This window comes from Chanodichthys erythropterus, chromosome 3 (genome assembly GCF_024489055.1).
Source record: "Chanodichthys erythropterus isolate Z2021 chromosome 3, ASM2448905v1, whole genome shotgun sequence".
Classification (NCBI taxonomy): Eukaryota; Metazoa; Chordata; class Actinopteri; order Cypriniformes; family Xenocyprididae; genus Chanodichthys; species Chanodichthys erythropterus.
Genome location: NC_090223.1, coordinates 32,325,974 through 32,352,934, shown reverse-complemented (window position 1 = coordinate 32,352,934; position 26,961 = coordinate 32,325,974). Strand labels below are relative to the sequence as shown.

Sequence of the window (26,961 nt, the reverse complement as noted above, 5' to 3'; positions counted from 1 at the left end):
AGATCGATACAGCCGTGTGATGAATTCTGGCCTGTCCCGCACAGCCGTTCAAGGTTAATCCTGCCTCTCTATCACTCCGTCACATGCCACACCTCCAGACCGGAGAGGGAAGTTAGCTGGGAGCCAAAGCCCCTTTAAAGCGAAACATCAAAGAAAAATAAAATGATTCTTTTCATCTCTAGCTCTGAGTCAGGTTCAGGTGCAAGCTATAAGTAGCCTGTCAGTGTGTGTGTGTGTGTGTATGTAGTGCAGTGATGTAGTTGATATCATTTGTATTATACTGTGCAGAAACACCATTTCTCTAAAACATGAGGACAAATCGGTCCATTAAGGAGTCCGAACCGGCTCCTTCGGTTGTGGTGATGGAGACTTATTTCTCAGTCCACTATCATAACAGAAAAAGGGGTCAGCAGAGAGGAAGCTGTGAGGAAAATAGCTTCAACAAAAGATAAGAAGAGCGCTAAGTAGAGTCATAGGAAAGTATGTTTTAAAAATATGCTTATTTACTCTTAATTTAGGGTCGTTACCACAAAACATCATTCTGTTTCTTTCTATCTGTGGAGTTAAAGTGTATAAAGTGCATAAAGTGCAGCAGTAGGACAATGCATTATTCTGAAATAAAATCAATAATGGAATATGGCTTAGTGTGATTTGTCAAATTTAAAAAAAAAATCGTTCAGCCCTAAAAGGATCAAAAAATGTCTTCAGCAGTTTTAAAAAAATCCAGCTTTTTAAAATATTTTTATTTAGCACTGCTCCCAAAAATCACCCCACTAATTCTAGAATGAATTCTAGAATTCTTTCTAAATATAGCTATTCAATAATTTAGTGAACGTTCCATATTTCTTCAAATCGGAATATATATACAACATTATAAACTTTAATTTGAAGCAAGAAAAAAATTGAAAATCGAACAAAACAACAAAGGTACAAGACTGTGTACTTTAATGGCTTTAATGAGAGAAAGAACTACAAGTCCCATCAAGCCTTGCGAATGACATAATAAAAAATAAAAACGATGGCAAAATTTTAAAACTATTGCTTTAAAGATGCTTATTATATATTGAGAAACAATATATTTTGTTTATTGCAAAATATGAAAATCTATTTTTATATTACATTATAATTTTGTGATGCCTAAAATAATTAATTTGATTTATTTATTTATTTTAGTGATTACAGTTATTGATTTCTATTTTTAGTGTTTTACTTTTAAGTGTATTAGACAAAATAAACAGGATTGTAATATCTGTGCATTCCTGCTAAATTCTTAGAATTATGCTTAACTTTTTACCAGTGGGGTAAGAATCTCATCTTCGGAACACAAATTAAGATATTTTTCATAAAATCTGATGGCTCAGTGAGGCCTGCATTGCCAGCAAGATAATTAACACTTTCAATGCCCAGAAAGCTACTAAAGACGTATTTAAAACAGTTCATGTGACTACAGTGGTTCAACCTTAATGTTATGAAGTGACGAGAATACTTTTTGTGCACCAAAAAAAAACAAAATAATGACTTTATTCAACAATATCTAGTGATGGGTTATTTCAAAACACTGCTTCATGAAGCTTTGTAGCTTTTATTTCGAATCAGGGATTCGGAGCGCCAAAGTCACTTGATTTCATTGGTTCACCACTAGGGGGCGTGACTTTGTCAGTTTGATACACGCTCTGAACCACTGATTCGAAACAAAAGATTTGTAAAGCTTCGAAGCTTCATGAAGCAGTGTTTTGAAATCACCCATCACTAGATATTGTTGAATAAAGTCTTTTCATTTTGTTATTTTGTTTTTTTGGCACACAAAATGTATTCTCGACGCTTCGTAACATTAGGGTTGAACCACTGTAGTCACATGAACTGTTTTAAATACGTCTTTAGTAGCTTTCTAGGCATGTTGGCATGTAGCATTCTAAGGTGCTATTTACTTGTCACAATTGGTAAAGATTTCTCTGTAGTTTTTCACCAGGAATTCTGCTGTTGAAAACGATTAATTAAAAAAGTTGATTAAAAAAGAAGTTGAAATCATGAAGGCTGATGGCTCCAACAAAACCATATACCATTGATTAGCAACCTCATAGCTCACAGTAGTTCTGTCTATAAAAGTTTATTGTCTTTAGAGTTATTGTTAAAAATCGATTCCCCTACAGAGAAAATGGGATTTTTACTTCTGGTACCCAACTGTTGCACTCTATTGCTGTAGGTTAAAGATCTCCTCTGATTGGACAGGAGTGGGCACAGACTGACAGATCCATTAGACCTCATCTCAATTTGGCCAGAGAGACATGAAGAGTTATCATCCAGACATTCAATGTTTTTTTTTCTTGCCACCAATGGCTTTGACAGAGAAAGCGAGTCTGAGACAGGAAGTGAGGTGAGACAGAGGGAGACAGAGACAAAGCCACAGACAATGTTTGAATGCATGCCTGACTTCCAGTTTAGAGCCACAGTGTGTTTGCTGACACTGCAGACTTCACTCTGCTTCATCGCGGTTGCTCCCATTACCGACTAATTGCGAATGACAACGCGTGTTAGAGGTCCTGGGGGGACATCTTCAGTGTTGGCCTTCCTAAAGACCTGTGCACAGCCCTTTCCCAGAACGCTTTGTCCACATGTCGTGACTGCTATGCCGAGGGACGTGCGGTACCTGTGTCTGGTGACTTAGCCACTTATTTTCCCCTCTAATTCCCTCCTGATGTCCATCCTTCTGCATGGATGCCTGTGAAAGGGGCTGACAAAAAGCTCTCTCCTCTATAGGCGAGGCTGGACGCCAGGGGCGGAGGGCTCTGTTACACAGTGTCTTTGTTGGGAGCGCCGAGCTCTTTTCTTCCATTTATCCGCTCCATCTTGCTCTTTTTCTCCGGCCCTGTTTTTTAGTCTGTGCAGCTGTATTTATAGCCTTTTCATGAAGAGAGAAAAGGAGAAAACAATGAGTCTGGATTCTGTTGTTCTCCTCTTCCCATGTGGTAACATGGGCTCCATGATGCCCTCTTCTGGAATGGAGCAGCTCAGTTTGGAATAGATAACTAGCTTACTAAATACTATGCTGTATATACTGTATTTTTTTAAAAATAAGTTAAACTGTTGGCATTATTCCATTATGAACTCGGTTGGATCCTTCAACTTGAAAAAAGTGATTTTCAGTCCAATTTTATTTAAAAATGATTAACATTTTTCAGTCCAATTAAATAATTAGTCAAGAAAAAGCAAAACTAAAAAAAAAATACAATTTTGGTTGATATTACCCCATTCATCACACTAGAAATTTAAGGGTTAGTTCAACCAAAAATGAAAATTCTGTCATTAATTACTCACCTTCATGTCGTTCCACACCTGTAAGACCTTCGTTCAACTGCAGAACACAAATTAAGATATTTTTGATAAACAAGATAATTTACACTTTCAATGCCCAGAGAGTTACTAAAAACATATTTAAAACAGTTCATGTGACTACAGTGGTTCAACCTTAATGTGATGAAGTGACAAGAATACTTTTTGTCCGCCAAAAAACCAAAATATCGACTTTATTCAACAATATCTAGTGATGGGCGATTTCAAAACACTGCTTCATGAAGCGTCGAAGCTTTACAAATCTTTTGTTTTGATTCAGTGGTTTGAAGCTTTTCAAACTGCCAAAGTCACGTGATTTCAGTAAACGAAGCTTTTGTTATGTCATAAGTGTTTCGAAATTTCAGTGGTTCACCATTGTGGGTGTGACTTTGGCAGTTTGATTCACGCTGTTTTAAATATGTCTTTAGCATCTTTCTGGGCATCTGAAAGTGTTAATTATCTTGCTAGCAATAGAGGTCTCATTGAGCCATCAGATTTTATCAAAAATATCTTATTTTGTGTTCTGAAGATGAATGAAGGTCTTACGGTTGTGGAACGACATGAGGGTGAGTAATAAATGACAGAATTGCCAAAAAAATTCACTCGTAATATCAAACTACTGTATATCGATATAAACGGTATTGTCTCATCCTATATCATTTATAAAAATATATTGCACAAACTCGATAAACCACCCAGCCCTAGTATGCTATTTTGAACATAACCTTCAATTACAGTCTGCATGTCTTGACAATGTTCAGAATGGAATACTAGTGTACTGCCTACTCCATACCGCACCATATAAACTGTGTACAGGCTACTACAGTATATCAATAAATATTATGCATCATGCAATAAACTATCAAACTGTACTACACTACATTGTTGCCACATGTCCTTACTATGTTGCATGTTTAATTCAGATTTCAATTATTGAAAATGAATACAAATGACCGTTAACATGAATTATAAGGTTTATTCAAATTTATAATTAAAATTTGATGGTATGGCACTTTTAACACTAAAGTTTCTTATTGACTTTCATTTTTAGAATGTTCACAATTCCTGTCTAACTGTAATTTGCATACTATATTGTGATTGGTCTTTCTTGCATTAATTTGGATACTCTTACTTGATTGGTCATATTATATTATTTTGCATTTCAATTTCTTTAATTGTGAGTTTGCCAAGCAGTTTTTGAGATTTCAGGATTCCTCCATTCAAATAGATAGGACTTGGTCTTAGATGTCCGAAATAGCTGCCCGGAGGCGTTGCAAATATGTCCGCCGAGTGAACGGACTTTCCTTGAAAGGGACTTAATTCAGGGGTTTAATTCAGCATTCAGTTATTGAAAATAAATACACATATTTTTAATTTTAATTACTGCTTTGTGTAAAAACATCCTAGTTTTTGTCAGTTTGATTTGAAAAAGGATTCAAAAAAGAAATTAATTTCATTAAGTTCATTCATCGCTATTAAGATGTAATTGGGTGCATTGCATTATAGGATGCAGTATTCCTTACGGTTTGCTCTGATGGCATATTGTGCGATTGTGGAAGTCCATCCAAGTATTCCGTGCCTACAGAAAATTTGCATACCTTGAAGAGGCCTCAAAAGTAAAGCGTAAACATCCTCTCTGTCTCTATCTTTCTCCTGCTCTCTCCCACTTGGACTGATGCTCATTATTATTGCACCGTTTTGACGGCACTGCAGTGAGATTTCAAATCTCACTGGTAGCTCTGTTACAGAATACAGCACTCTAATAACCTGAGGTCTGAGTTTAGCCAGCGCAGGGAGTGACTGGCAGCTGTACATGCAGTGAGCACTGGAGCAGGGTTTCATTTCAAATGCCACACTGGGTTACCCATGCTGATCTTTTTTTTCTTTTTCAAACAGGAGAGACACTGCAGGTCAGAGTGCATTTGTGCATGTTCATCTTTTTACCACAGCAGTTAAATATTTAATGTGGTCTTATAATGAACGGTGGATGATATAGTGCCTTAAGCTATTGAAACGAGCCGTGTGAGATAGTCGTATGTGATTGACTTGTGCAGCTTGTTGACGAGTGATGATAGGATGACTGACTGTTTACTATGGAGCTAAAATTCACATGCAAACATCAACATATTCACCTCAGCTATGTATTACTGTTTGGTTGTGAAGAAACTTTTGTTTCCTTGTTTTTTTTTTGGACCCAAAGTACGAGAATTTTCTTGACTTATTTTTGCAATGAATTCAGATCTGTTCACTTAAAGTACATTTTTTTTATATGAATTATAAGGTTTTTAAGATTTAAAAAAAATGTATATGATTTGGCACCTTTAACATTAAAGTCTCCCATTGACTTTCATTGTAAGAATGTTCGCAATTACTATCTAACAGTAATTTGCATACTGTATTGTGATTGGCTTTCTTTCTTGTGTTTATTTGCATGCTGATAATAGTATTGTTGATTCTTGTTCACAGTCAAGGCTAGTAACCAAAAAATTGCTGGTTTGATTCCCAAAAATGTGAGTCATGAGTCGATGTTTTTTTTTTTTTGAGCAAGACATTTTTCAACTTCCACCATCCCTGGTATTGTAACGATAAATAAAGATTTTATTATTCTTTTTATCTTCAGTGTGAAGTTATTTCCCCTCTACCAGAAGCCTGCAGTGAAAAAACAAACATGAGAGAGGAGTGTGTATGGGGAAAAATGACTAAAAACATTCAGGCAGTGCATTGCGACAGGCGGTGAAACAGGGCAGTTGGCATTTGGGTTTGAATCTGGCTCTGTATGTGAGCTTGGACTCGCCCAGAATCCCTCATGCTCCATGCTCATTAACACTGTGGCTCATTAGCCTGATTAGCAAACTCTGTTACTTTTTCTCTCTTTCACTTGTTTTCTGTTTTTCCTTCCAACACTTTTGATCTCTTTTCAGGACCAATGATCAGCTGGTGGCCTTCCTGTCCAAATACAGAGATATGAATTTCATCAAGTCTCACGGGAGAGATAACGCTCGGTGAGTGCTGACATGCGATCGTGCTGATGGCTTATGGTGCTGAGACACTGTAGCACGTGCCAGTTGCACAGAAGGGTGCCTTTTATAACCGATAAAAATAAATTTGTAATTTGCATTGTTGATAATTGCCAACAGATTCATCAGAAAACAAGGTTTGGACCGGCTTTTCTTTGAGTGCGACACCCATATGTGGCGGCTTGGAGACAGGAAAATTCCAGAAGGCATATCCGTAGATGGAGGCTCTGACTGGTTTCTGCTCAACCGAATGTTTGTGGAGTACGTCATCAACTCTCAAGACGACCTTGTGACCAACATGAAGCGTTTCTACGCGTACACGCTACTACCTGCGGAGGTGAGATGCCAAAATACAATACAAAATCATGTTAAAGAAGAAAAAAAAAATTTTCAAAAAAAAAATCTAAACATTCTTAAAACAACGAAAATTGACTTAATTTACTTGAATAACACATTTATTTGTGAATAATATTTATTGGATTGTCTTTATTCTTGTTTTTCCTTGTTTTAAACAATATAAATAAATAAGTGAGGTTTAAGTTTAAAACAAGAAAAAAGGGGGTAAAAATTAGATTTTTTTTGTTGTTGTTGTTGTTGTTTTTTAGTTCACCCAAAAATGAAAATTCTGTCATTAATTACTCATCCTCCTGTCGTTCCACAACTGATCATCTTCGAAACACAAATGAAGATCTTTTTGATGAAATCTGAGAGCTTTCTGTCCCTCCATAGACATCTATGCAACTGACACTTTGATGCTTCAAACAGTTCATAAAGAGATCATAAAACTAATCCATATGAATTGAGTGGTTAGGTCCAAATTTTCTGAAGACACAGAATTGCTTTATATAATGAACAGTTTGAATTTAGGCTTTTATTCACATGTAAACACTCATCAACTCATTCTCGTGTGTTACGCAGCTCATTTGAGCTTCCAGAAGAGGTTTGCTCTTGCGAGTCAAGCAGGTTCGGTTTATGTTCGCTTATCAATGTTTATATGTGAATAAATGCCTTAATTCAATCTGTTCAGCGTATAAAGCGATGGTGTCTCTTCAGAAAATTTGGACTAAACCGCTCAATTCATAGTTTTACGATCTCTTTATGAACTTTTTGAAGCATCAGTTGCATGTCTATGGAAGGACAGAAAGCTCTCCGATTCCATCAAAAAGATCTTCATTTTTTGTTCAAAAGATGAAAGAAAAAGTCTTACGGGTGTGGAACGACATGAGTATGAATAACAAAATTTTCATTTTCGGGTGAACTAACCCTTTAAAAATTCAATTTTAATATTGTTATATATTCATGATATAGTATTATATAGTATAATTCTTATTTTAGACAATTTTGATTGTAAATTAAATGTATTTTGTTTTAAGGCCATTTAGATATATTTAATAAAAAACACGACTAATAATGATCAAGAAAATGACTTTTTCATTGCACAATATTACAACGATTCTGCTACATTAATTCACTAGATTGGCGTTCCATTAATTTTTCTCACTGATTCACCAAGTTTGAAGTTTATGATGATAAATTGAGTAAATTTCCAAAAAGCGGGAATGAATTTGCATAGTTTTATTTGCTCATTTGCATTGTGTATTTGCTCATTTGAAATGACTGTCAATGTGTTAGTTTTAATGAAGGGCTTTTTGCTGTGCCGCGGCGAAATTGGATTCTTCGCTCTGTCTAGGTCTAGTTATTCACAGCTGAGATATTGGATATTGTGGCTTGAGAAGGCAATTGGCCCTTTTTTACTGATGTAGACATTTAACACACTAGACCTCCTGACAGGGCTATTCTGTTAGACATCCATCTTCATTTTATCAGATGTCATTATTCTGTTTCAACCTCTTAGTCATCTATTTTCTTCTCTTTCTCTTCACCCCCTACCGTCCCTTCCTATTTATCATTCTCCTCCCCGATTCTCATTCTGTCTTCGCAGTCGTTCTTCCACACAGTTCTGGAGAACAGTCCGCACTGCGAGAGCATGGTGGACAACAACCTTCGCATCACTAACTGGAATCGAAAGCTGGGCTGCAAGTGTCAGTACAAGCACATCGTGGACTGGTGCGGCTGCTCACCAAATGATTTCAAGCCCTCCGACCTGCCCCGTTTCCAGGTGAGCATCTTGTACCCTTCCAGTGAGGCTCTCAGTCCTCTCGTTGTCCGACTGTATGAGTGCAGCCGGCGCTAACAGGAACGGTTCAATGAACCTGATCATTAGTTAAACTCTTTTAAAAGCCTTTTCAGTGACAGCGCTGACCTCACGCCTGAAGGAGACCTACGCCGCGTCCTGTTTAGTCAGAATAAGCACAATAGGCCTTTAATTTACCTTAAACAAACACCTAATAGTGTGAGACAAGCTCTCCAGTCAGTAGCGATTTCAGTCGTGATTAGAAATCCAATGAGACTCAACTAAAGGAAAGCCTTGCTAACTCAAGCCTACACAGGGGATCTGTAATTAACTCTGCCCGGCAGAAAAGGACGATGAGGGATCAATTGCAAGGCGGTCTCTCATCAAAAGGATTCTGGTAGTGAGTCTAGTATTGTGGAATGAGGCCGTGGAGCTTGACCGCAGCAGCCAATTCCCTTCTCTCCCCCCTACCTTTGGTCTGGAAGTCTCTCATTAGCCTCCAGTACAGAGTCAATCCTATCATGGTCATGCCCGACCTCTGTGACTCACTCTCTCTACTGTAAATGGAGCTACAGGCCCAGTCGAAATGAGTTTTAAACTTGTCATTCCCATCCTGGTGATTTTCACATAGCTGGCTGTGTTTTATTTTTTCCATTCTGCTGCCGAAGAACTGCAACTTTGCATTTTCTCCCTTTTTTGGGTTTCTCTCCCTTGCTCTATTTGCCTCCATGTCGTGTTGCTTGCGGTATGGTTTCACATTAAACGATGCAGTGGTCTATTCGGCAGGCCGTTTCCTCATAAACTCCCTACTGTGCGCTCATGCGCCAAACCATGACATCATGACACCATGTGCCACATCAGGCAGCTTTTGCCACTGTTTTTATTTCTAGACTGCCCAGCTGATGAAGCCAATTTTTTTTGGGAACGTCAACATCCATTATGGTGAATCTTGATGTTCATATGTTCTAATTTAAGTAACATTTTATTTTAACGTTATTTTGGCCCTGTTTTATTTTTGCAAGTAGTGTTTCCTGTTCTGAATGAGGGCTAAAAACCGAGCACAATCATTGCTGTATTTCGAGCGTTGCTAAATGTTTACAGCCACAACTTCTCTATATAATGGAGTCTTTCACAGAGTGCAGTTAACTCATTCGGGCCTGTGCTGGGGGAAGGGCCTGTGAGTGTTTAGCGGGTCATTATCACTGAAGGCATACCCATAGTGAGTGTTGAGTAATTATCCTTTGACAATACCTCCTTTCTCACAGACAGCTCTGAAGAAAAAGGACAATGGGAGAAGAAGGGAGGCTTGAAATGTGTCATGGCAGTTCAGTTTATATCCAAGCATTTCTCACCCCTCACCCTATAAAGGCCCATAACGTATAAAAGAGCTTCCTGGACTTGCCTCTTCAAATCATTTTATTATATTTTTTCCGCATTCTCTTTTCTCACACATTTTTGCCTTCTGTAGCTTTTTAAAAAAGAAAAAAATCACTGAATTTTGTATTTAAAGTGATCCAAAAATTTAAATTCATCAAAAAATGTGGCGCACAAGAACGAAATGTTTTAAAGCATTGTTGTGTTCGCTGTTTTCCAAAAAACATTGGTTCACAAGTTATTTTCTTTTTTAAAAAGTCTTTTTTTTTTTTTTTTTGTCTGAATGAACGGTTTATGCATCATTCTTTTGAATCTGATCTTTCCAATGAATCAGTTGATCTTGTTCACAATTATGACTCATACTGATCTGATTCCTCTGAATTTTTAGAAACTTTAGTGTTGCATGGAATAAAGAAAGTCATACAGGTTTGAAATGACATGAAGATGAGTAAATGATGACAGAATGTTAAAATTTGGGGAATTTTCATTCCTTTTGAGGTTTGTGTTTTGATTTTTCAATCTGACAGGGGTCTGCTGTCACCTGAAAACTATTTCAAGCATGAATATTTTTGATATCTTTGGTTCTTCTCAGATGTTGTCCCTCTTCTTATCTGTCTTATGTTACACGTGTTAGTCTGCGGGGAGCCAAGTTGGATGTGAATAATAAGCAACACCACCGTCTCATACCAGACATACGCCACTTTGATTTTTATTTTTTGCTGTCAATTATCTCTGGAGAATTTCTGCCTGTGATTCTGATGCTTTTTCCCCATTCTTGCACATCATACTGGATGGTGTGCCACGCTTTTCAGTTCTCAGCCTCTTCGCTCTGTCACTATCTCTTTTTCTCTTCCTGTTTCTCAAAGTCTCAGCAGGCTGTCTTGTCTATCAGCGTCTCTTTGTCTTCACACTCACGCTCTCTTTCTTTCTCTCTCTGTCTTTGTCCCCATCAGCAAACCACCAGGCCCACATTCTTTGCAAGGAAGTTTGAAGCCAGCGTAAATCAAGAGATAGTGAACCAGCTGGACGTCTTTCTGTTCGGGAGTATGCCGCAGGGCACGCCAGGTCTCAAGGCCTACTGGGAGAATGTTTTTGATGAAGAGGATGGTATTCACAGCCTGTCCGACGCACATCTCACTTACTATCATGCCTTCGCCCGATTGGGTCTGGCGCGAACTGCCAACTCATTACAGGGTGACCCCAATGACAACAGCTGCAGGTCAGTATGCAGTACATGTGTTTGTTTGTTTGTTTTTTTAATTAGAGCACAAAATTAGTTTCTATAAATAACAGCTATAATCTGAATGTATTGTTTTTAGGAGATTTACCAACCACATTAAAGTCATTTTAACCTTTATGAAGCTTGAAAGTTTGGGGATGCCAATGACTTTTTGTAAATGGGTTTTACAAAAATGCTTCTGGACCCACATTTTACTTTGGAGATCATGAGATGACCAAACACATCCAAAACAATATTGAATGTTGAAGAATTTGTGCTCAGCAACCAATAATTCATTTCACAAATTATAGTCTACATAAACCGTTTATCCTCATTGCAAGTGAAGCGGGTTTTAAAGGTGCCATCGAACGTTTTTTTACAATATGTAATATAAGTCTAAGGTGTCGCCTAAATGTGTCTGTGAAGTTTCAGCTCAAAATACCCCATAGATTTTTTTTAATTAATTTTTTTAACTGCCTATTTTGGGGCATAATTAGAAATGCGCTGATTCAGGTTGCGGCCCCTTTAAATCTCCCGCTCTCCACCCACGGAGCTTGCACTAGCCTTAAACAGTGCTTAAAAAAAAATTATTTTTTGTATGTGCTGGATTATTTGAGTATTGTATTTATTTTGATGTTTACATTTGATTCTGAATGAGTTTGATAGTGCTCCGTGGCTAACGGCTAATGCTACACTATTAATAAACAGTAATTAAGAGTTTGAGGCAAAAGTTGTAGTTAATAGTTAGTTATTAGTGAGAGTTGGACCCTAAAGTGTGACCTACATATAATATTTCATTTTCAATAAATTTGCAGCTCACTGCATTTTGACTATGAATCTGTGTTAATTCTATTTTAACAATAAATGTATTAGTTGATCATTGTTGATCACTTTTACTGCATTAAAACCCATTAATATTTCTCCAGTAGAACCTTCATAAAAAGTTAATGGATTGTGAAATATTTCAGACGTTCAGATTTTTCCCTTTAGTCTGCGACTCTAGCTCAGCCCTCTAGGTGGCGTCCCACCAATCTCTGCTCTAAATAACTTAGACTTATAATATATAATAACTTAGTTTATGTTGTTTATGATGACAGAATTTCATCATTTTCTAGTGAATTGTTCCTAACATTTGTGTGTCTTTGTTTTTGTTAGTGTGAGCTTTTTCATTTTAATTGTTTTGTTTGAAACCGTATGTATATTGGCATTCTGTATATTCTGACAGCTAAATAAGTGCACACTCATTTGTGCCGTCTGCCGAGGGAAGCGTAGTTTTGTTTGATCTCACTTGCAGCAGATCTGAAGTTCCTCAGCTGTCCAAACATCTGTCATTACTGAGATAGAGAAGAGAGAGGGACGGACAGAGCCAAGAGAGGATAAGGGACGGAGTTTGTCAGTCTGGATGCTGTGTTTATGTGTTTATCAGTGCAGTAATGCCTGGCGTCGCTGCTGTTTCTGTGCAAGGGTAGCGCTGGTGCATTCTGACAAATGAGCCACAGTATTTGGACCCTGCAGAGGGACTCGTCAGGCACAAGGAGGAGGTTGTTGCTGGCCGGTGGGGGTTGGGCGGTGGCGCTCAGGGTCCGCGAGTGAGGGAGAGCTCTGTTTTTTTTGTTTTTTTTGCAGCCCTCTGAGATATCAGCGGTGAGAGGCTGAGGTGGGCCGCTTGAATAGCTGCTCTGTTAGTCCCTGCATGCTGCCCACCTCCTGCAGTGACAGAGGACGGAGGAGGAAGGGGGAGGGTGGCCGCACCGGTGTAAATATTTGCTGTTCTGCTTGTCAGGCAAGCGATGCTGGGATGGAGCACCTCCAGCCTGTGCTGGAATACTGATGAGAGCACGGCGACAGAGCTCAGGGTGGAGATCGCTGCAAGAGCAGCCATCCGCTCTACATGAGCGCCTGCGTCTCTATCAGCTCCTGCTGCTCCTCCTTCTGTCTGTCTGTCTTAGTGTCTCACAGCCCAGCACTTCACTCACCTCTCTGCAACCTCACATCTAGAGAAAAATAAACATGACTCAGAATACAAAATTATTGGTTTTGTTGCTCAGAAGTTTTTTCAGGTTTTTTATTTTTTATTTTATTTTTTGCAGTGAAAGGGCTTTAGGTATTAACGAAGCCCTAAGAAACTTGAATTTAAATCAAAGAAAATACCTTTTTGATGAAATCTGAGAGATTTCTCTCCCTCCGTAGACGGCTATGCAACTGATGCTTCAAAAGGAGATCGTAAAACTAATCCATATGAATTGAGTGGTTTAGTCCAAATTTTCTGAAGAGACTTGATCACTTTATATAATGAACAGATTGAATTTGGGCATTTAGTCACATATAAACATTGATCAGCGAACAGAAGCTCAACCGAACCTGCCTCACGCGCAAGAGCAAACCTCTTCCGGAAGCACAAACATGCTGCGTAACACACGAGAATGAACCTCATTGGTTCTCGCATGTCAGGCAAACATGCTTGAGCTTCCGTTTACTACAACTGATGTGTGAGTTGATGAATATTTATATGTGAATAAAAGCCTAAATTAAATCTGGTCATCATATAAAGTGATCGAGTCTCTTCAGAAAATTTGGACTAAACCGCTTAATTAATGTGGATTAATTCAACGATCTCTTTATGAACTTTTTGAAGCATCAAAAACAGCAATATTATGAAATGTTATTACAATTTAAAATTTGATCTATTGATTGGCATAATGTGTCCTTGCTGTATTAAATTATTAAATTTACAGTTGCTGAGGCTAAAATTAGCTATAAGTGGCTATTTCCTTCTCAGCTAACATTATAAATCTCTTTACTGTTACTTTTGATCAATTTAAATTTTAATGTACCCTTGTAGAATAAAAGTATTAAAAGTGCTATTAAAAAACTTACAGACCCCAAACATTTTACCAGAAGTTTGTATTTAAGAAAAAATCTAGACTAATTTATGTAGAAATATCTAATTCTTCATGTTAAAGGTGAGGTATCCATTTTTTAAACAACGCTGTTGGACATTGTTGATATTTGAAATCAACCCAAATCACCCTGCTCCGAGTCAGTCTCTCAACCCGGCCCAATCGCTGCAGGCATGCAAGGCGAGTGCACTATCAATGACGCTAAACACTGCATTACCTAGCGGCTGTCAGTGCGCAGTGTTTTACCTGCACAACTCTCACTATCTGGCCACTTTTACACGCGCAATGCGAGAGTGGAAATCTCCCTCTTGCTTGTTCTGTCTCCTTGACCGCCATACGCCCCCTAATGCTGATTGGTTACACGTTTGTTGTTGGTATCGGCCTGACTAACTTCCATACAGTGTAGTTGAAAAAATGGATACCCCAACTTTAAGCCACCAAGACAAATAAATTAGGCACAAAATATATATTTTCAAATAAATATAATGCAGAATAGTTAAGTAAGAAATATTATTGAAAAAATACCCAATAAAAATGCCTTGACAGGTGTGGCAAAATTTAATTTTGAACTGAAATGACATCTTTCTACCTGTAGGTATTATGCCATGGGTCATCCTGTGTCTGTCCACATCTACTTCCTGTCTGATGAGTTCCAGGGATACCTGGTCAGACATCACGCCACCAACTTGGCAACCAGCAAACTGGAAACCCTGGAGACCTGGGTCATGCCCAAACAGTTCTTCGAATTCACCAATCCACCCAATACCTTCAACCGACTGCAGTTTGCAGAGGTTAGTAAACTCACAGTCTTACAATACACACACACACACACACACACACTGGAGATGAAGCGTTTTTGTTTACTGTAATAGGCTGATTGGTAGCACATTTATGTGTCCTATGTTGGTCATTTTTATTTATGAACTAACTGCCGTCATACAGTTTTAAGACAATGCTTATTTCATTCGGGCTCACTGCAGTAAAAATGTCCTGGCAGTCTATAGGTGCCAAATCGCCCCCACACTACCCTCAGAATGTATGCATTGCTAAGAAAATTGACCTCCGAATATTATTGGCAATCTTACACGGCTGCACATTGTGCTTGACATACTCCGTTAAACAACCAATAATTCAGACGTTCTTCATTGATTTAGCTGTCAGGCAGCACCATACCTGTCATCTTGCCCTTTGGCGTAATCAGTGATTTGTCTGCCACGAGTATGGGGATAAAATAATGACTTCACGCTGAACTGCCCTCAGTTTATCTGTTGGAAGCCAAGGGTACATGTTCGGTTTCAGACACAAGAGTTAGATGCATATAGATGACTTAAAACAGGATATGAAGATCTATAACATATATACATATATATATATATATATATATATATATATATATATATATATATATATATATATATATATATATATATATATATATATAATAGAGAGAGAGAGAGAGAGAGAGAGAGAGTGAGTGAGTATCTGGTTAAAAATGTATCTGTAAAAATGATACTCTCCCTGGTGTACATTCAATCTACTATGTTTAATTAACATAAAAGATAAATTGTTTAATATTTGTTTAATAATAATATTGTGAAAAATAATATAAAAAATAATATTTGTTTTCTGATGCATGCAGTTTCTCAGATATTTTTATTGATTTTGAAGTCTTTAATGCCTGTTGAAAACTCAGCTTTGCCATCGCAGTAATGACTGACATTGTAAAATATTTTGCAATAGAAAACTGTTATTTTGAGTTGTAATATTATTCCACAGTAGGCTATTTCTGTTTTTACAGTGTGTTTGATCAAATAAATGCATCCTTATGCTCTTAAGAGACTTATGCTCTTATCAAATTTATCAACCCCAAAAATTTTAATGGCAGTATATATTATATATACACATTTATGGTCTGTAAATGTTCTATTGGAGTCTGCCTGGACATCACTTCCTAAAAGCATTATAGTTCCCATCATCCATCCTTTGGGGGAACACCCATAGACAAGGCAGCAGAGCTGTAAAGTGCTTAAAGCAAGTCCAGCTGGGTCTCGGGCGTCTTCCCAACAGAATGATCAAATTGATTTGCCGTGTTCTACTGAGGTGCGGGCATGGCCGGGGAGGGATATGGGACAGGTCAACCGTAAAGAGGCTCCTGCTGTCTGTCACGTACTCTGTAGGAAATGATGTCGTTTCTGAGAGTGGCTGGAGGGAGCTAGCATGACGGCTCCAAGCCACCACCACCCCCCATCCCACAAGTCAAATTACCTCACAGTGGGAGAAACATTACACTGGGCACTGCTGATCGTTTGATGCAATTATGCTCAACTCAGCTGGTACTGGCGGTCCCAATTGGTGCCATCTGTTTACTTACGATGGGATCTTGTGCAATTCATTTGGCTGTATATCCATCTATGCGGCTCTCTTAGGGAGCCACTGGTATGTGCTCAGGTATCCCGTTACTCTGTTTTTTTTCGGGGACTGAATTTCAAGGATACAGAAAGTTTGTTCAGATCCATACCAATGAAGGCCTGTGCAGTGTCTGGAGGGGTGAACTGACACATCTCTGCATCAAGAGCGACACACTCTGTCTCAGAGCCCCAGGACTCTGTTCTCATCCTCTCTCTTACTTGCCTTCTTTCTCCTTCTCTTACTCATTCGTCTTCTCTTCTGCCTCTCAGACTTGCTCTAGATCAGTGATTCCCAACAAGGGGTATATGGACCCCAAGGGGTATTATGGCAGGTTCCAGAGGGTACTTGAAAAGATCTTGCTTAAATCGATGAAAACATGTTGAAAACCATGAAATATTATGAGAAGTATAGTTGAACAATATAATAAACAATATACAATCAAAATCAATATATGCATTCATTTTGATGTTAAATGATATCCGGAGAGAATAGGAACACATATCTGGTTTGTGTCAATAAAGGGGTACTTGAGCCTAACTGATGGGACTGTTAGGGTACATTCTCTTGACTTTCCTATCAGTTTAAATGTCATACATCTGTGTTTTCTCTCATGCATCAGATTGGAACAGACTGGGATGCTAAGGAAAGGATATTTCGGAACTTTGGGAATCTGATGGGACCCATGGACGAGCCTGTGGGAATGCAGAAATGGGGAAAAGGGTCGAATGTGACTGTGACTGTGGTGTGGATTGATCCCACCAATGTCATCGCTGCCACCTACGATATCCTGATTGACGCCAGTGCTGAATTCACACACTACAGGCCTCCGCTGAACCGGCCCCTGCGGCCTGGCATGTGGACCGTACGTGTGCTCCATCACTGGACCCCTGTGGCAGAGACACGCTTTCTCATCACCCCCCTTACCCACCACAAACACCTACCTATACGCCAAGGTGAGATTTACACTGTATACTAAAGACAACATGATTCACAAATGAATCTTTTTTTGAACCGGTTCTTTTTGATGATTTAATGGAACTGATTCACAAAGTGTAAAAACTTTCTGTGCGAGTTAAAATGTGAGGTAGAAGATATGTTAGAATTATAAACAGTGCATCATTTGATAGAATTTATATAGCTTAATTAACCATGTTTCTATCCAAAGTTGCGAATTTAACTTGTGCGCAAAATTGGAATTACGCATAAAAAATCTGCAAATAAAGCAGCGTTTTTATCCAGTGATTGGCCAGTATAACACGCTCAAACTTTTTTTTTTTTCTTTTTCATTTTGGCTTCAACAATCAGAAGCATTTAGACTTCTTCAGTTTCATTTGGAATGCGTCTCAAACCACCTCCTGAAGTGGTTTGGGTAATCGGATTAAATCTGCCTTGAAAGCATTTCAGAGCGCATTTACACCTGCTCTTTAGCAATCCAATCAGAGAAAATGCATTAAGTAACCAGGTAAAAAGCCCTAAGCTAATGTGGATGTTAAAATACTTGCTCTTATCTAAGTTAATTAACATCAGCTTAAAGGATTAGTTCACTTTAAAATGAGAATTGCCACAAGCTTTAGTCACCCTCAAGCCATCATAAGTGTATATGACTTTCTTCTTTCTGATGAACACAACCGGAGTAATATTAATAAATATCCTGACGCATCCAAGCTTTATAATGGCAGTGAATGGGTATGAGCTGAAGAAAGTGCCTCCATCCAAAGCAAATCGTACTCCAGGGGATTAATAAAGTCCTTCTGAAGCGATGCGTTTGTGTAAGAAAAATATCCATATTTAACAAGTTATGAAGTAAAATATCTAGCTTCCGCCAGACCACTTTACATATTCAACTTACAGAAAAAGTGTAAAACCTCTCGCGGTTGAAAACTCTTATGTCCTATGCCTTCCGTATTCAACTTACGAAAAAATTATGAATTTTTCTTAGTTGAATATGGAAGGCAGTCTGGCAGATGCTACATATTTTACTTTATAACTTGTTAAATATGGATATTTTTCTAACACAAACGCATCGCCTGGATGTGTCAGGATATTTATTAACATAACTCCGATTGTGTTCATCAGAAAGAAGAAAGTTGATTGCACAAATATAAATCATTTCCACAATGAACAATCTTTTTTCCTGACAACTCATAGCTGGAAAAAAATGTGAAATACTTCTCATTTTCCAATGTGCAAAACACCTCTCTTAGCATAGCATATCACTTGAGAAAATGCTGTTTCAAAATACTCTTTTTGAAGCTTTGATTTATGCGTTATCGCAAGCTTGTGTATTTAAAACAGAATGAGAAAACTCTCCTTCCTCCAGATGTAATGACTAATCCTCTAGTGTTTTGCATGCTCTTTTTGAAGACCATAGTCTGACACTATGGTACACTGTATATTAAACTGCCTCAACCTTTCAGGTCATCCCACCCTCTGCTTTCAAAGGCACTTTCTGCCTTCACGTCTAGCTATGTGCCTGGGCTGCTTGGCTGCCTATAAATAGTCCCAGCTCACAGTCACGAATGAGTAATACACCACGCCGGGTCACCTTTCATTGGAATAAACTCAAAAAGATAACTGTGCAGGAGCCACGATTGGTATCTCTAGCCCATTAGGGGACATTTTGAAATAAGCGTGGTGTGCGGTCATCAGCGGATCTGTCCTCAAAACGCTCCTAATGAGGGAGAGGTTGTGATTGCGGCTCGACGTGCGTGCGTCGTGGGAATGGGCGGGTGATAAACGCACATGATTTACCAGACTGTCATTTGATTAATGTCTACAGCAGGCACCGAGTCTTTTCGCTCGCCGTGGCTCTGCACCCGCAGCTAATAAAAGTTTATGGAGTGTGTTTATGCGGCCCAGGTCGGTCGGCATGCTGTAAGCAGTGACGCTCGCCTGTCCACGCACTTCCTGGCGAGCGTGAAATGGAATGTTATGGCAGGGAGAGGTGGGCGAACCTGGTGAGAGGGGTCAGGAAGAGACACAGAGGGTGATCTGTGAAGGGCGGCTAGAGAGAGAAGTGTGAGGAGCCTGAGGAATTTGCAGCTTTACCTCCAGGGCTGTTGTGTCCTTCTTTACAGCTAAATGAGCTGTTTTAGCTGATATAATGCAGGCGAGTGGTCTAGTTTATATGTGAAGATGTATTTAATATTTAAATAAAGACTGTAGATTTTTTGGGGGGCATTTTGATAGAAGTTTTGTAAAATCCCAGCTGTATATTTTTATTTCATCCCTCAAAAAGAGACTGAATATATTAAAACTAAAACTACTTTTTTATACTTTATGCTTTATGATGTTGTTACATCATAAAGCATCGTGTGTCTGAAGAGTCCTTGAGTCGTCATCTTTTTCATCTTTCGTAGAAATATTCGGCAACATTCTTACTGTCTTTACTGTCACTTTTGGTCAATTGAATGCATCTTTGCTGAAATCCCTGTGGTGAAAATCAAGATTTTAATGTTGTCTATGTGGTATTTTTAAACGCTCTGAAGCAGGAGAGTCTCGGTTTATTTTTTTGTTGATATGAAAAATTGTGTACATTTAGCAGTATAGCGGGTATATCGTGTATATTACGATATTATGAACTACGTGCCTTTCTCCACTGACATTTTGAGTTGTTCAAAGTGTTTCTAAGGATACTGATGTTTAGAAGGCAGCTGTCTGACTCGCAGACAGGAACACTGTTTTTGTGACATTAGCGACACATTATTAGCTGTTTGATAATGTAGTCAAGCAAAATGCTAATCATATTAATTACCGTTATGTGTCTGACGTTTTAAAAAGCGATACCATTGTGCAGCGTTTACCTCAGTAAGTTGACCGAGTGGATCTCTGAGCTCGCACGATTGAGTGGAGGCGGGGCTAATTATCATATTCATAGATCCCTGTATTTTTAATGAAGCAATGGTGTAGAGTTACATTCAAGCCATTTTAAGGCACAAAGACATTTTTCCACAGGAAAAATTTTTTTAAATATGCCATTTTGGTGATCAAAGATGAGTTTTAAGGGATACAATTAAAAGAAACTAATAAAAATGACAATCATTACTAAAACTTAAACTAAAATTAAAATGAAAACTGAAAATATAAAAATGAAAGTTAATTTAAAATGCTATAATAGTATATAAATAATACTAAAATAACACTGGATTTATTAGTGTTCAGTATATTTTTACCCACACTAAAAAAACCTTGTCCACACATGACGGATAATTCTTGGCACCTACAAAACTATATACTTTCTCCTATACAAAGTTATCAAACATCAGCTTTAAAGTTTATTGTTGCCATAATGAACAGTTTATTCCGGACAACTCTCATAGCTGAAGAAAATGTTCTCGAGTCATCACCTTTTTTCCCCAAAAAAATGAAATCAGGAAGACTGTACTTTATTTTTCATGTCTAAAAATGTGAGGCAAATAATCCCAAATAATCCCAGTTTTGCTTCGCTTGCATTAAGGTGCTTGCGCGACTCATGGAAAAAACCTTTTTCTTCTCTCTCACAGAGGATGCTTTAAAAACGCACAACGGGCCGGCCAAGAACAGCTATATGGAGCAGAGTTTCCATGGTCTGAACCCTATCCTCAACATCCCGGTCCACCTGGGTCAGGTAGAGGCAGCCGAGCACAACGCAGAGCTTACGGGGTCCGAGCTGGAGCGCTGGGTGGACAGTCTGCTGGGCAAAGTGTGGTCAGCTGTGGACGTGTGTTCAACAGGCCCCAGTGGCTGTCCAGTCATGCAGACTTGCAGGGAAACGGTGTGGAGCTCTCTCAGCCCGGACCCAAAGTCCCAGCTGGGCCCACCCAAAACCAACGGACGAATCAGGTAGCAGCGTTCACTGCCCTGAAGACTCGCCTTCTTTCATTTCTAAGGTCATTTTGTTTTTATTATTTATTTTCCAGCGTCGCTCGTGCGAATATGAGCAGAACGGACCTCTCTCAAACACAAGACACACAAGGCCATGAAAGTGTACGCTGCAAAGTTTTTGAATATTATTTTAAAACTGTGCGGCCTCTGGCTGTCTCAAACTCTGAGTGCTCTAGTGATGTGAGTGTTGTCAGGCTTCCTATATTTTATTTATTTCAATTACTGTGATTGAATCTTTGTCAACTGGACACAGCAGGTGATGCCTTTGTGTAGGTGTTACGGCTGAACGCTGGGATTGGGATATTAAGCACAGAAAGGACCTTAAGACTGGTTGAAAGACCAAAAGGGATGTTTTTATAGTAAGCCTATATATTTCAAATCAAACACACTCGCACCTACCGTGAAGGATGGAATGTGTTTTTCAACCTATACCTTATTAAAACCAGTGTTTCAGATCATATATCACTGTGTTTAGTACAACATTGCTGGTTTCTTTTAGTTTTGAGAAAAATACGTTCCTTTTTATATGCTTTTCACTGGATCAAATGAAGTGAAACAGGCATTTAAAGCCTTCAAACTCCCCCTAATAAAGTTTCCTATATAGTTTTAATAAGTTATTGGTTGAAAAACATCTGTTTTGAATAAAAAATGAGCTTTTGACAAGTAGAAGTGATCCAGTGCCATGCAAGTTGCCATACTCCACAGAATCCTATTGGCTTTGTAGGCGAAAAGGTAGCAGTTTGAAATGCCTGTTCAAAAGTGTATCATGTTATCCACTTCTGCATAATCAAAATGGCCTTTTTTTGGTTATATTGGTATAGCCCAAAGTGTGATAGCTACAAATATTAAATAGTACAAATAATTTGTGGTTGCATATATGCTAGGCTAGCAGGGTGGTCAGTTAGCATTATAATAAGCTGGCAGGCTAAAAATGTAATGGTATGCTAAACTAGCAAACTGATCAGCTATTGTGCGCTAACTTACCAGGCTAATCAGTCAGAAGTTTGCTAAGGCTTATTGGCCAGAGATATGCAGAGAGTGTGCAAGCTAACTGAAAACTTAACTCTTAATTTGAGCATCTACAGCTTTGGTTATTTAGTGTGTTATGCGATATACACTACCGTTCAAAATTTGGGGCTGATTTAGAATAAGATTTTTCTTTTGTTCACCATAGCTGCATTTATTTGACACCTAAAAGAAAAATGGAATATTGTGAAATATTGTTACAAATAACCATTTTTGAATGCATACTTTTTGAATATATTTTAAATGTAATTTTGCAATGCAATTCTTAATGTTATTCATTTTAAAAACAGTTGTGCTGCTTAACTTGAAATTTTTTTTCAGGATTCTTTAATGAACAGATCAAAAAAACTAACTTTATAAATGTCTTCACTGTCACTTTTAATCAATTTAATGTGTCCTTGCTGAATAAAAATATTAATTTCTTTAAAAATAAAAATAAAAAAAATGACCCCCAAACTTTTTAACGGTAGTGTAAATTAAGAGGCATTCGTTGCTGTTTAGCCAAAAGAACATGCATCATAAATCAAATGTGTTTCTGTCTGTATACTAATTTTTCTAAACAGGCATCAAATGGAATACTTCCTAAAGGTTCTGTCAGTACAGTCACTTTGGCATAGGATTCTGCGGAGCGATAGAAACTTGCATGATACCACAATTCTTTAAGCGAGAGTCTAGAGTAGCTTGTGACTGTCTGAAGTGTCGTTCTGTCTGTATGCTGTTTCCCCTTCAGGCTCTTGAAACTTGAAATGGAAGGTGCCAGCTGTGCTGGCACACCACGAAAAAATATGTAATTTCTTTGCCTTTTTATTGTTTTATAAGTTTTTTCCCTTTCCCCTGAAAAAAGATACTGGTTAGCTGAGGGTTGTAAGTTGCCTATTTATTCATGTTTATATAAATGAAATAGATATTTTTTAGTCAATGACTAATGTCTATATGCTGTTTTTGCAGCTCATTCAATACCTTTTGTAAACAAGCTGCCTTTATTTACAAAGGCTATCATCCCAACCATATTACAACTATAAACACAAGATGCGGTACTAGTATGGGCGTTGGTAAAGACCTTTCCGCCCCTCCACCTGAGGTCCATCTGTTCATTTCATAAACGTTGAGTGGGAAACTAACTGGATGAATGATCTTAAATGACCTCAAGAACTGCGATTCCAGCCATGCTGCTTCTCATTTTCTTTATTCTAGTCTTTTTATACGAGCCAGTGTTTGGTATTTTGTCATATATATTGGTGAAACGAACAAAAACGGACATCGGCTGGACAGGTTTGCAACATCCACACAGTTTCAACATGGCTTCTACGATTCCTGGGCTCAGGAGCCTGGAGGACGCCTCAGCCGCTTTCCTCTGCATGTACGCCATTTGGACGTCACAGTTTCCAGATTGGGCCGTCCGGATTACTCACATCCATAATAATGATAGGGTGGCCTCTCAGATCTGACTGAGATGTATTTTTAGTGAGGAAGATTGCAAGCTTGCTGGACTCTACAGTTTGCATTGGACCAACATTTTCTCCGTTTTTACAAACCTTTAATGTTTCTACATTGCAAATGTACGACTTCATATTTAAACTGGGCTAGTGTGGCTTGTTGCGCTCTCTCATTTGAGGAGCACGTCTCCTCTGGGACTCTGTGGCCCTGGCTTAGCCATCACTTTGTATGCAATCTGATTGTTATCGGGTCCTCAGAGAGGTGGCGTCCCGCCCAGTGTGCGCAAACAGTGAAATGTCATTGCTGTCATGTGATCCAAAGGAGGAGGCGACCTTAAATTTTCAATAAAGCACTCTTGTCATTCATATGTTCCCAGCGGGATGCGAAATTGGAATGCATTGTTATTTAAATTTTTTAATAGAGCGTTTAATGCTTGTCTAAGTGGTGTTACATCCGTACTGTATGTGTGGAAGTGCAAATTATTTGATATTCTTAAAAGAGAAATTATATGAAATTATCTATTCACATACATCTCATTGACTTCTGATTTACGATCTTGGCTTGTTGATACATGAGGAGTCAGTCACTGGATAGTTGAATATTAATGTTCAGAACCATTTTACTTTTAAAGGTGAAGTGTTTCATTTTATTTCATTGTTTAAAATACGTTCTACTAGTTAAGTGTGCAAAAGCCTCCAAATGAGTGCAAAAACTGGCTTTTCTTAAACTGCTCTGCTTATTTGAGCTGTCCAACATGTCTGCTTCTGGCTCAAGCAGTGATGCACATTTGGGGCGGGGCTACTTGTTTCAGATCAACGGGAAATGGGGCGTGGGTGTGTTCGACTTCAGTTGCGGCTGGATTTAACCAATAAGGGAGGAGTCAGAGGAAGAGTTGAAAATGTAGACATGATGTCAGACACTTTCTGCTCCCAGTATTGACGCTTACACGATGTCTACGTCCTTCAGTTTCCTTTATCGTTTTCATGTTCATTCAATACTTTATGTACTGCTTAAAACAGTGCCTGTATGTACAATAAAGTTCAACATAAGACTATACTATTTAAACACCAATAAAGTGGGGTCGATATTTTTTTTATTTTAACATAAAATACGTTTTTACTGTTATAAAAACATGCATTTGTGAGCATAAGTGTACCTGAAGGTGTCAGGTGTGACATGTCAAACATGTCATCTTTTGTCATCAGTGAAACGGCTGTTTCATCGTGCAGCCGCTCTGGAGAAACTGCGCAGAATGAGCCAGCCGACTGCTCTCGAATCGCTCGCGCGCAGACATGCCTAATAACATTTGCAGCTCTGTTTGTTGCTACACAAATTACGCACTTCACCTTTAAAGGAATAGTTCAGCCAAAAGTTTAAATCCTGTCATGATTTACTTGCCTTCATGTCGTTCTGTGGAACAGAAAAGATGATATTTTGAAAAATGTTATTTTTACCCATGCAATGAAAGTCAATGGGGTTCGAAAAAACGTTAGACCCCATTGACTTTCATTGCACAGACAAAAAAAAAAAAGGCAAAATATCTCTGTAAATAATGACAGAAGTTTCATTTTTATCCCGTTAGGATCACTGATGGATCTCACCTCACAAATACAGCAACATACCTCTTTCTTTCACATTACTATTCTAACGTTCACATTATTATTAAATGATATTTATTACAATAAATCACTCAGACATCTCTTCTGTACTATAGCTATTTTGGTAGGAATGACTATGTAAAGTATTTTATATTGGACTGACGTTCATAAAGTATTGTAAATAGCTTTGTTTTTAAAAAGAAGTGTCATAGTGGGTCAGGTGTTGGTGTGTTGAGTGGCACTGTAGACCATCAAAACTTTCATGTGAAGGGGTTTGTGAAGGGCTGTACTAGTCTGAGTGTGTGGTTTGGCTCTTAATGAACATTTTTGCCTTTCAGAGAATCTCATGCCAGATTGCTGTTCTCTGTGCTGGAATGTTTTGTTGAGCAACTGTTGCACAATTTATTTAAACTCTTCAGTCGGAGGGGACCTCTGTGCCTTAGCTGTTGTTCCCAACGTTTGTGTCTGTAAGCATTGAACATGTCGTCTCTGTATCTTTCATTTCTCCACGAAACCAAAAAAAAAAAAAAACTGCTGTTGTAAATGCCTTCTGTATCAATGTTCTTTCGGTTTTGCTGTTCTTTTCTTCATACTGAATTTTTGAATAAAAAAAACTCCTCTGTCATCTCATTTCTTCTCTTCAGATGTGTTGGTTGAATATCACCCCACTAACACGCAGCGGGAGAATCATCTCTGTGTGGTTCCTACTTCTAAAGACAGTCACATTAGCAGTAGATAAAGCAGCTGACACACGGAGCGCTGCTCTTTACAAGACACAAGGGTGGAGATGAGAATCTGGTGCTGCCCGGGGGGCTCTTCTCTCTCTCTTTCTGTCCTTAAAGATGTGTGTGGTCCCCTGAGGCTGATTTCAGGACTCCCTGCATCCCTCTATCCAGGATCAAAGAGCCACTTTTAGCCCATCGATCTTGTGCTACTTCCACCGAATTACTGAATAGGAAAAGGCAGTCTAATTAGCAGCTACACGGCACACACCTGTCTCACCTGCAGCGTGGAAACACAGCTGTATTCTTTTTAGTCTGTCGGTCACTGATTTGACAGTGTATACTGATGTAATCCTGCAGGGCTAAGTACGTACTGATATGAGTACCACCCCCACCCTACATCTGCTGCCTGGCAAGTCAAGCTTTAGGACTCTCTGATGCTTTATTAACCAATTGTGTTATTTTTAAACTAGATAGTGAGATAATCCCAGTGAAGTATGACTACATCTCTCACAGTTATTCTGACATGTATGGGATGATGTACATCCATCTGAAATAACCCCCAACAGTGTTATCAGGATCTTGTCATGAAGTGCAAAGTTATCATCCTGAAGGGGTTTATTTTGTAATATTAGCCAGGCTATACATTACATTATACTTATTCTGGTAACACTTTACAATAAGTTTCATTAGTTAGCATTAGTTGACATGAACTAATAATGAACTACACTTGTACAGCATTTATTAATCTTTGTTAATGTTAATTTCAACATTTACTGATACATTATTAAAATCTTGTTAACATTAGTTAATGCTCTGGGAACTAACATGAACAAACAATGAACAACTGTATTTTTATTAACTAACTAACGGAGATTAGTAAATACAGTAACATATGGATTGCTCAATAGTTAGTTCATGTTAGTAAACTA

At 38.4% G+C, this 26,961-nt stretch overlaps 1 protein-coding gene across 3 annotated transcripts in view; it reads left to right on the top strand.

The window, feature by feature from the left end:
• The window catches only part of xylt1 (xylosyltransferase I), a 66,357-nt gene extending 40,420 nt beyond the window's left edge, over positions 1-25,937 (top strand). For 2 of the 3 annotated variants that reach the window (XM_067381860.1, XM_067381859.1), the window contains 7 exons: positions 6,252-6,332; positions 6,468-6,684; positions 8,290-8,466; positions 10,809-11,074; positions 14,570-14,765; positions 17,003-17,336; positions 20,886-25,937. In XM_067381860.1, the coding sequence (XP_067237961.1) occupies positions 6,252-6,332; positions 6,468-6,684; positions 8,290-8,466; positions 10,809-11,074; positions 14,570-14,765; positions 17,003-17,336; positions 20,886-21,208 (1,594 nt within the window). In that variant the 3' untranslated portion in view covers positions 21,209-25,937. Of the gene's footprint in view, positions 1-6,251; positions 6,333-6,467; positions 6,685-8,289; positions 8,467-10,808; positions 11,075-12,857; positions 13,606-14,569; positions 14,766-17,002; positions 17,337-20,885 lie in introns of those variants that run through there. The other variant, XM_067381861.1, reaches the window with a different exon arrangement.
• Positions 25,938-26,961: the final 1,024 nt, after the last annotated feature.